This window comes from Gossypium hirsutum, chromosome D12 (assembly GCF_007990345.1).
Source record: "Gossypium hirsutum isolate 1008001.06 chromosome D12, Gossypium_hirsutum_v2.1, whole genome shotgun sequence".
Classification (NCBI taxonomy): Eukaryota; Viridiplantae; Streptophyta; class Magnoliopsida; order Malvales; family Malvaceae; genus Gossypium; species Gossypium hirsutum.
In genome coordinates this window covers 48,441,483-48,452,149 of record NC_053448.1, presented here as the reverse complement: position 1 = coordinate 48,452,149, position 10,667 = coordinate 48,441,483, and the positions used below count along the sequence as shown (strand labels likewise).

Here is a 10,667-nt window from a genome sequence, read left to right as displayed (position 1 = left end):
AAAACTGTAATTCTACTATTAAAAAGTAATAGGGATGACTCTTTCTCTTTAGTTAAACATATAAATATATAAAATTATTTATTAATTTCGATCAATGTATCATATGTTATATGATATAAGAATTTATATTGGTTTCTTTTTAGTTGCATACATCACTAACATTGTTATTTAATTTAGGCTTTGTTTTATATTTGTTGCATTTATAAATTACTGTATTTATCCAACATAAAATAAAATAATTGAATTCATTTTGTTTAAACATATATAATTTAATTAAAATTAAAACTTAAAATGTACAATTATATTAAATTAAAGTTTTTGTATCATATTACAAATATAATAAAAGTGGTATTATTGAATGTTTATTCTGTTGTCCCCTTGTATGGTTCATTTACACTAATATATAAGACACGATCTACCGATGTAATGTGCGAGGGATAACTAGGTGCCATGCGTGGTGACATGTTACTCCCCTTACGGGTTACCCATGTCTTAGATACTCCTCAGAAGATTATGGACAAGCAGGACGAGGTCATGCAAGTAGCGGACACTCATAACGAGTGAGCTCTTGAGGAACTCACCAAATTGATTGACGAGCCTATGTGTTAAATGTGCAACCACATTTTATAACTTGTGTATTATTTATATAACATAAATTTAAATTTTATCTTAGGTAATGTGGGAAGAATCTAATAGACTAAAAAAAACCATATTATGAGATTTTTGACATTTTTTCTCAAGAAATGTCCTACAAAACAAATTTATATTAAATATCCAAACCAACAAAACAGGTGGAAATATTTAATTTTGATACAAAATTTATAAAAAGAAAAAACATAAAGTCAAAAACTAATTAAAGAATCTAATAAAATATATAAACGTATTCGGTAAAAGTATCATGGAGGCCTCTATAGTAGGAGTCAAATTGTATTTTGTTCATCTACTCAAAAAACAAATAAATTAGTCTCTGTACATTAGATTAAAGAATAAATTGATCATTTCTGTTAAAATTTTCATATACTTGTAATATTAAAAATTGACGTGGTTGATAGAATAATTAGGATGTGTCACGTGTACCTCATATTGCTGTATAAGACCACCTTTCAACAACATAAATGAATGAAATTTTTAACGAAATTATAAGTTTACTTTTTGATTTAATATACAATAAATAATTTATCCATTTTTTAAGTAAAAAAATAAAAATTACAATATATTTTTTTAATATAAAGACCTTCACGATACTTTTACCACGTTATTCGGATATATAACAGTTAAAAGTAATGAAACAAACATATATTATATAAACAAAAAGGTGGGGGGAGGCATATGAAATAGAAATGGGAAAAAGTTTGGAAAGCAAAAGTAGAAAAAGAAAGGGCGTATTTTATTGGAGGTAGAGAGACAATAAGACACACGGATCTAGGTGGCTCCGACAAAGATTTGTCCTTGTAATGGACCATTACCTAGTTTCCATTTTTGCATCTCATATTATTGGAATCTCAGTTTCCTTTTAAACTATGTAATGGATGCAATAAAACATTCTTTATAGAAAGTTTACTTCTAAACTACTTTTTTGTTTGACAAGTGTTACAATTTTTTTAATGTGGTGCCTTGAATATTAGAGAAAATCAAAGTTATTAGGGTAAATTACCCAATTAATCATCCAACTTTTAGGGTATTTTCATTTTGGCGGTCCAAAATGAAATCTTTGTAATTTTGTTATCCAACTTTAGGGTATTTTTATTTCAGTCACCCAATTATTAAATCTCTAACGGTACTTAATTGTCCATGCCACGTTATGTTTGCACTTTCATTTTGGTAAAAAAAAACTCTTTTTTAAAGCATTGATTAGGGTAAAAAAAGTTAAAGATTATAGTGAAAAGGGAATAGAAACTAAAATAATGTATTAAAAAATTATCAAATTATACTTATGTATCATATTGCCGAAAATTCTAATTTTTTTTTTAAATATTGACATTCAAAATCAATTAAATAAATTGTTGAAAATAACAAATTAGTTGGAGGCAGGCCATAAGAAAGCTGGTGATGGACGGCAATGATAGTTGGAGAAGATGCAACACCACCCCATAAGGGGACAACGGCACCAGGTGGCGGCCCAAAAAAAAAAAGAAGAGAAGAGAAGGAAAAGAAAGAAAGAGAAAAAAAGTCAAAATTATAAAAAAAATAACTTGCCCACGTGGAAAATTGAAAAAATTACGTGGAAATTCCAAAAATTTCTGCCGGTGAGAGGTTGATGTATGTTTCTCTTTTGTTAGTAATTTTGGTGTTTCATTAACAGAACCTATGTGGCTTATTGTTTTCTGTGTAGGGTCAGAATTTGGACTTGGATGTGTAAAATGAATTAACATTTCACTTATGCTCATCCATTCCAACTCCCAAACTCACACAAAGTATTAGGATCATAGCCCATCAAATATCTAATTTTTTTATATTAATATTTGAATATGAATCCATATAATTATTTTAAATTTCTAAATCCAAAATAAATAATATTATTGGTAAGATATCCGAATATGGTATATATATATAAATAATAAATTGATTTTTTTCAAATAAAAAATTAAAAGTGAAGCCAATGATACATTTACATTTGAAATTTTGGATTAACTACGCACAAAAGTAAATAAAATTATGATGCAAAATGAGTTAAAATAATGAATTTCTTAAAATTAATATTCGAAATAACTTCATTACAAATTATTATTATATATTCTTTTATTAATTTCATTATAGGTTTTGATCATATTTGTTCTTTTTGACACAATGCTTAAAATTACTTATTGTCTCTCCCCAACCCATAAATAAGAAAATAATACATTTCAGTATACTCAAACCCACATATTCATGCACTGGTAACAATATTCATACCAATTGACCTAATACTCAATCGACATTATTCTTCTAATATTTGAATCAAAAGATTTCCTATAAAAAAATATTGATAAATATCTTGTTGCAAATTAAGAACATTTTTTTACTAACCAAGCCATGGGCATTACTAATCCATGTTTTCTGCTAACACGTACCCTATTCTAAGATTAACACGTGTTTCTTAAGTGTGGGTTCGTTTGTATAATGATGTGAACCCACCACATGCGAACTATGCAGGTTATCACTATTGAAATAAAGAGGATCAAGTCGATTCCAATCGAATAAACAGGTAGCGGGTCGGTGATGACGAACACCACAACAATTATTTTTAAACTTTAGATTTATTATTTATCTTTTCTCACTAAGATAATAAGTTAACACTCAGACTTTCAATATTACTTATGCTCTATTTCAAAATATAGAGTATGAACAAAATTCAATATTTGCAATTTATTGAACGCTGTTGAATGAAATGCTCAAATTTCTTGCAATTTTTTCAAGCAAGAAAAAGAATAACTAATAAATTGCATAATATATCCCAATATCTTGATTTCCATTTTCTGTAATTAAATCTGAAAAGGGAGTGGAGTTTCTACAATTTTTTCACCTAAAAAAGTTAAATACTATATTTCTATTTTAATGAGATAACTTAAACTATAATTATTCCTGTAATTGTAACATCGTTTCTCATTTTTCCAAAGTTAAGGGCAATTGATTTGATTAATTAAATGTATCGGTTTAATTAAATAATTTTAAAATATCAGAAAATAGGAGCAAAAGTATCCCTATTAAAAATATTATACCTTTTAATTTTTTTTTGAAAATTTTAATTATATTCACTTAAAATATTAAAAAAATTCTTATTAATTTCACAAAAATTTAAAAATTTTAATTAAGCATTCAAATTTTAAAAAAAATTATCATTCAACTCCTAAAATTTTTCAAAATTTACTAAGGGTCCCTTTGGATGGGCATTTATTTTCAGTACAGTGCGTTTAGTTTTCTTTTATCTCACCCTATAGTATCTAATTCCACCACAATCGTTGCTTTTACATTAACAATAGATAAACACACCGCCCATCCAAAGGGGCCCAAAGCCCCTTCAAAATTTAGTCTCAAGGTTTACCACTAGATTAGATATTGAAATCTGTTATTCACAAAAATAAAATAAATTCAAATATTAAATGTTGGTGAAATGATATCAAAATCCACTATAAAATCTATATAGATAATAATTAGAATATACAAGTCGAAGTATTACATGCATTTACATATTCAAAACCATTAAAAATCAATTATTTCAAATATTTAATGGGATAAATCTTAAAATTATACAAAAATTTTAATTTAATGTATAATTATACACGTTAAATTCTAATTGTGGTTCAAATGCATACTTGAAACTTTAATTTTGATTTAATCATACACATTTAAAGAAATAAATACATCAATTTATTTTTATATTGGATAAATATAATTATTTATGCATGCAATATATAAATATAAAATGATGTTATTTCCAAGGGTGAAGCCAGAACAATTGTTTAGGCGGGCCAAATGAAATTTTAATTTTTTATAGTCTATAACTTTATAATTTTTAAAGGATTAAATCAAATTTTTATAAATTTAGGGGGGCCAAAGTGAAATTTTACCTTTACTAATTTAAAATTTTAAAAAATTTAGAGAGTCTAAATGATAATTTTTTTTTATTTTAAGGGGGTTGGAGCCCATGTTAGTCCCCTAGAATCGCCTCTGGTTATATCAATAAATGTATTAATAATTTACAAGAATTGAATCAAATCAAAATTTTATGTATAAAATTACATATTAAACCATAGTTCATGTATAATTTTGAGAATTATTCCTATATTTAACCTAATTAGTAATTTCAAAAGATATGGTTGTACATAAATATATTTATATCTGTATCAATATTTAAAATTTTGGCTGAGTTAATGTTATTTTTAATTGAATTCGAACTTTGAAATCATTTAAAAAGAAAAAGGTAAATGTTATTTTGTTAATAAATTGCTAAATTTTTTATTTGAAAACTAAAAAATAAACTATAAATATAAAAAATGTTTGATAAAAATAAAAAAAATAGATGAAAACACACCTTAAAAGCAATAGCAAACTAGTACCGATTGCTAACTACTAACAGCCTTGGTTCCCAACTTCCCCTTTCTACTAACTACGCTATACCCTTCCTGGCCACTCCTTTTTGCCTAAACCCTAAATTTTGAAGCCACAATTTTTTTTTTTTTAAAAAGAGGGTTTATTTTATATTTTAAAATCCAAACTGGTTTCGAGGCATTAAAGCCTAAAAAGGAAGGAAAGAGAATTGGAAAGCTCAACATTGAACCCCGCTTTCTTTTCATCGTCATCCTTTGTTTTTTACTAATTTCATTCCTACATCTCTCTCTCCATTACACATTATCCATTTCTTGCCCTCTTCTTTACTAGCAATAAATTCTCTCATACACCACCTCTCACTTTTTTCCTCTTCCTCTCTACTCTGTCTTTCATACACTTCTCTTTTTTGATGGGATGGAACTGTTGTCAGCATATCCGTGCCTACGTCTTCTTTTCTTGTAACTTCACTTCTCTCTTAGTACTTTCGGAGTCCACAGTTTCCAAGTTTTTCCATTTCCTGCTAAATTCCTCACTTCAACTTTCCCTCTCCTTTTCACGGTTTATCTGAGAACTGCCACTGCGCCCCCTTACCCACATCAGATTCTTCCTCTCAGGTACCCTTTTTGTTCTTCTCACTTACCCCTTTTTCATCATTAATATTTCTTTTTTTTTTAAAGTTCATGCTAACAATACGAATTATTATTATGGTTATAAACTATGGGGTTGTTTAGCTCCTACTGGTTGCTAATGAAAGGATCCATATGGGGTCTTTTCTTTTTCAGTCAATGAGCTTGTCGTCCTTCCACTTCAAACTAATTTTCTTTTTTAAAAGTTCAACAATTGAATCTTATTTGAAAAACTTGGGGTGAAAGGCCTTTCTTTGTTTCCAAAAATATCTTCAATGCAATTTGTGGTTGGGATAAGAGTGTTGACTCCAATGATGTTGACAAGTTTATAGCTACAATAAAAGTTGGGACTTTATTATTGGAGCGCAATGACCATTAAGGCAGCCTCCCCCACCCTTTTAGAGTTCAGCCTTTTTTTCTTTCCTTTTTCATTTGTTGCTACTCCTCCTTACTACTACTTGCGCACTCTTTCGTCCATTGGAAATGGTTGCTTTGCTCACTTTTACAAGTTCCTTTTTTTTTTTTTTATAAATTAATAAATTTTCAATATTTAACTCTAAGTCTAACTATACAGTTTAAAACTGGGCAATCCGATCCCTTTTTTCTTTATTAAATGAAAAGGTCTTGATTAAATATCCGTACTGTCTTTATGCTGCAAGTTACCCTCACTCTCTTCTTTTTTTTTTTTTATCACAAACACAATTAATAGTTAGAATTTTAAAATTATGTTCTCGAATTTCAAACCTATGGAAAATTCAAGTCAAATTAAACGTTTTGGTGTTTTTAAAATTTATCTCAAGATTTTTATTTAACATATTGGTGGTGGTAAAGTTTTATTTTTTACAAAAATTTTACAAGAGTTAGAAATTATCATTTATCTTAAAAAAACATCTTTTTATCTTACTAGTTTATTTTTTAACAATTTATTAAATATTAATTAAACACTATGACTGTTTTTAATCTCTTTGTATATTACAAAATTCCAATTATTAATCTATAAAATAATGATTTTTTTTGTATTTCTCATAGTTCATTTATAGTTTATATTTGTGTTTTTATTTTTTTTACTAAGTGGTTTTATTTATTTATATTTTGAAGTTATGAAAAAAGTAACTGCTTAATTGTCTACACCTTGGATTTGGCCATCATTGATGAATAACTTGTACTATGCTTTATATTATGAGACCTCCATTCAATCCAACCCAATCCCCTTCCTCTAATTCTTCTTCAAAGGTAAAAGGTTTGCCCCAGTATCTGTTTACACATTAATCCTGAAATGTAATTTTTATACCGTAATTAGGAAACCAAAAGGTATAAAGTAAGCCTTTGTGCTTGGTATCTGCGAGGTATTTCCTATGCAAGCCAGTGTTTGTAGTCAGAAATTGTTGGTCTGCTTCTAGTTTTCTGCATACGTATATTATGAAGAACCCTTTGGTAATTGGATCAGGTATTTTTTATGTCAGTAGGGAAAAAGATTTGATTAACTGATAAGAATGAAGAATAGAAACGCAGAAAAACAGAAAAGGAGTTGAAAGCTAGCGCTAGCCTAGCCGAGTGTTGCAGCAATATTAGGCTGTTGAAATCCAGTAGGTGTTTAGGTTAATCAGGTTTGGGGTTGGCATTTTGGAGTTAAGGGATGGAATCATCGTCATCTGCTTCGTTTAAAAGAGCTCGGGCGCCTGCCACCGGAAACCAAGTACCTTCATGCTTGGTTGATGGTTGCACTGCGGACCTCAGCAAATGCAGGGACTACCATCGACGCCATAAAGTATGCGAAGTCCACTCTAAGACCCCCAAAGTTACTATTAGGGGTCAAGAACAGCGCTTTTGCCAGCAGTGTAGCAGGTAAATTTATTTGGAACCCCTTGTATCAACTTACTGTTGTCATAGTTTTTGTTTATTTTTACTCAAACTATTTTGCACTGCAGCACTTTTGATTGGGATTTGATTGTTTGCTTTCTCTTGCCCCCAAATTGCAGTTCTACGGTGAAATTTCTGACTCACGGTTTTGTTTATCAAATAGTAGCCGCCAAGCATGTTTTGATAAGCATGAGCTTTATTTGTTGTCTGAATTCTATTATGTTTTGTTGTAGAGCACCTAAATATTGTAAAGCATTTTTAAATAAATAAAAAATCTGAAGCATGTTCGACGTGTACTTGATATTCGACAATAACACTTGAAAGTCTGAAAGGCATCCTCTTAGCGCTACATGATACAATTGTTTCTTTGTACTCTATGTATTTGCAGATTCATTTCAATTCATCATCATATCAGCTTACAAATTGAATTACTAAATATTCTAGTGTGGTTTGCTACTAAAGATAAGAGCTGAGTTACGGGTGAATGCATTTGATTAGGTTTCATTCGTTGGTGGAGTTCGATGAAGTGAAACGAAGCTGCAGGAAACGTCTTGATGGACATAACCGACGACGGAGAAAGCCTCAACCCGATTTCATGTCTGTAAATTCAGGAAGGTTTCCGTACAATCACCAAGGTTTGGTTTTGTAATGTTGATATTAGAATGGAAGCTTTTTTCACCATCATTTTGGCTAAGTGTTTTGATGTGGAGGAAGAGTGTGGTGCAGGTACTCGATATTTCCCAATCGGTAGCTCTCAAATGCATTCTTGGATGGGAGGTGTGAAAGTGGAAAGTGATATGAAGTTGATAAACTTCAGCGGCGGAAATAGCTTGTTCCCTGGATTCTCATCTGATAACCACCACAAAGGAGAAAAGCATTTCTCATTCTTACAAACCACCGCTTCATCACACCCTGGAAGTGGTTCCCTTTGTCAACCGTTTCTCGAGGCGTCAAGCAGTGGTGACAACAGCCGGAAAATGTTCTCCGATGAGTTGAATCAAGCTATTGACTCTGATCGTGCTCTCTCTCTTCTGTCATCGCAACCGGCTGAGACTCGGGAGATAGGTTTGAGCCCCATGGTGCAACCTGCCTCTGCTTCCTTCGTCATCCCAAACTTGCAATTTAATGATGTAGGAGGAATGGGAGGTGAGCCAATCGGGACCTCCATTTTGGACGCCGATGGTGGAGGTAACAACAGCCACCTCCAAGGGCATGAAATGTTCCAAAATGAACATTTTGGTTCCTCTGCAACTGGTGCTCACCATACACTCTCCTTCTCATGGGAGTGAATATCTGCCCATTCCATTCTTCCTTCAAACCAGATGGAATTTATGAAGTTGTTTGTGTGTTTTGCTTTCAGAATATTTAATGAACTTTTGTTTAAAGGGGCCCCCAATGATATGTATGAATACTTTAGATGAAACTATATGTTCATCTGCTATAGCAGTTTCTTCCTCGTCATTTCTACTTTTGTTCTCAACGCTAATATCTTTGCTAACCATTTAAAGAGGTAATTAAAAAATCAATTAAGCTCGTTGCGAGAAAGTGTACTTAGTTGTGCCTTTTGAATCATGATTGTATTCAATTAAAATTCCTTGGATTCATTTTTCCCTTGAAATTCTTGTTAATTGCTGATGTGGGAAGTGGTATGGTAAAAATGATGACATGATAATTGGCATGTCAATCTGAGGTGGAAAAATGATTCCGTCCGAGGTTTAATTGATTCCTTTTATTATTTTACGATAGCTTAATTGATTATTTAAGTAAAAAAATTATAAATAAAACTATAAAGAAATTAAAGAAAAATTTTAAATGTTATAAAAAGTTTTAGAAAAATATAGAAAAACATTATAATTTTTTAGAAAAATATAGAAAGAGATATTAAAAATTATAAAAAAAAAGTACAGAAAAATTTTAGAAGTTCAATTTTATTTAGAAAAATATATAAATTTTATTAAAATTATTCAAATATTATAAAAATTAAAGAAAAGTTAAAATTTGAGAGGTTAAGAGAAGTTAGAGAATTTGGTAATTGAAACATAAGGATTAAATTGAAGGAATAACAAACATTAGAAATATTAGATGCATCATTAATCTAAGCCCCTAAAAGTTATTACACCAAGGACTTTAATGTAAATTAACCATCATTAGTTTGTGTTAGTGGATAACCATAATTTATGCAATTGATTTCCACTAACTTCACCCAAGTATGATTCTAATAATAGAAAAGATGAAAGAAGTGGCCATTTCATCTTTTTCCCAAACGGCATAAAAAGAGAGAAAAAAGAAAGGAAATTTCCTCAAGATTTCTTCCATTGCCGTGAGCTCAAATTCAAGGTTAGAGGGCTTTCCACTTTATTTTAGCTGGATATTATTTTATGAAATTAGAGAGAGAATGGTTAAAATTTTGAGTAATGCCCGCAACTTCTAGTTCTAAAGCTGGAATTAAGTTCGAAAAGGAGAACTGAAAATTATGGGAACTTGAGATAATAGATTCTTTAAGTGGTCAAGGTTAATCATGTCAAAATGGGATGTAAATAACGAGTAAGAAAAATAGAGAACAATAAATACAAATATTTTACGTGAAAAACTCTCAAAGATGGAAAAACTACGGGTAAAGAAAATTCACTATTCCGACAAATCAACAAAGAGTAAAAGATGAAAAAAACAATCTCAAAAAGCAAAACCCAAAACTAATGCAAAGCTCTTCATCAAATCTCATGTAATAGATATTCTATTAAATCTTTAAACAATTTTATAAATACCCTTTAAATAGTTAATGTTGAAGCCCTATCATGACTAAAAATTTCTTAGACTAATCAGAGTTTAATTGGGAAAAGATTACAGAATTTAACTAGAAGAAGAAACCCAGTTTAAATTGAATACACGTCGCCACATCATGACCAGACTTGCCCATGGGTCTGGCCACCCAACTTGGCCTAAAGGCCCGTTCGAAAAGTGAGGGGTTGGATAAAAATATAGACTCAAAAAATAGACTTAGACAAAAAATAAGGCTCGTTTTCTAAACGGGTCAGGCCTCAGGTAATCCTTTTTTAGCTTGGGTCGAATTTGCAAAATAAAAATACTGCTGCTATTTTTTACTCTCTTTTTTTTACTATTTTTTTGTTATCATTTCACTATTATATTGTTACT

At 30.1% G+C, this 10,667-nt stretch overlaps 1 protein-coding gene across 3 annotated transcripts; it reads left to right on the top strand.

Annotated features, from left to right (window-relative positions):
* Nucleotides 1-5,176: 5,176 nt before the first annotated feature.
* Nucleotides 5,177-8,975, top strand: LOC107946275 (teosinte glume architecture 1-like). 3 transcript variants are annotated; one of them, XM_016880532.2, is made up of 4 exons: nucleotides 5,177-5,642; nucleotides 7,121-7,499; nucleotides 8,013-8,149; nucleotides 8,241-8,975. In XM_016880532.2, exons 2-4 carry the CDS (start codon nucleotides 7,291-7,293, stop codon nucleotides 8,801-8,803), a joined length of 909 nt encoding a protein of 302 aa, XP_016736021.1. In that variant the 5' UTR covers nucleotides 5,177-5,642; nucleotides 7,121-7,290; the 3' UTR covers nucleotides 8,804-8,975.
* Nucleotides 8,976-10,667: the final 1,692 nt, after the last annotated feature.

Bases quoted from the DNA above. Each gene is read 5' to 3' on its own strand.
- LOC107946275 (XM_016880532.2), top strand. From the start codon at position 7,291: ATGGAATCATCGTCATCTGCTTCGTTTAAAAGAGCTCGGGCGCCTGCC. The intron at 7,500-8,012 runs GTAAATTTATTT...GCATTTGATTAG, and splicing joins TTTTGCCAGCAGTGTAGCAG to GTTTCATTCGTTGGTGGAGT. The intron at 8,150-8,240 runs GTTTGGTTTTGT...AGTGTGGTGCAG, and splicing joins GTTTCCGTACAATCACCAAG to GTACTCGATATTTCCCAATC.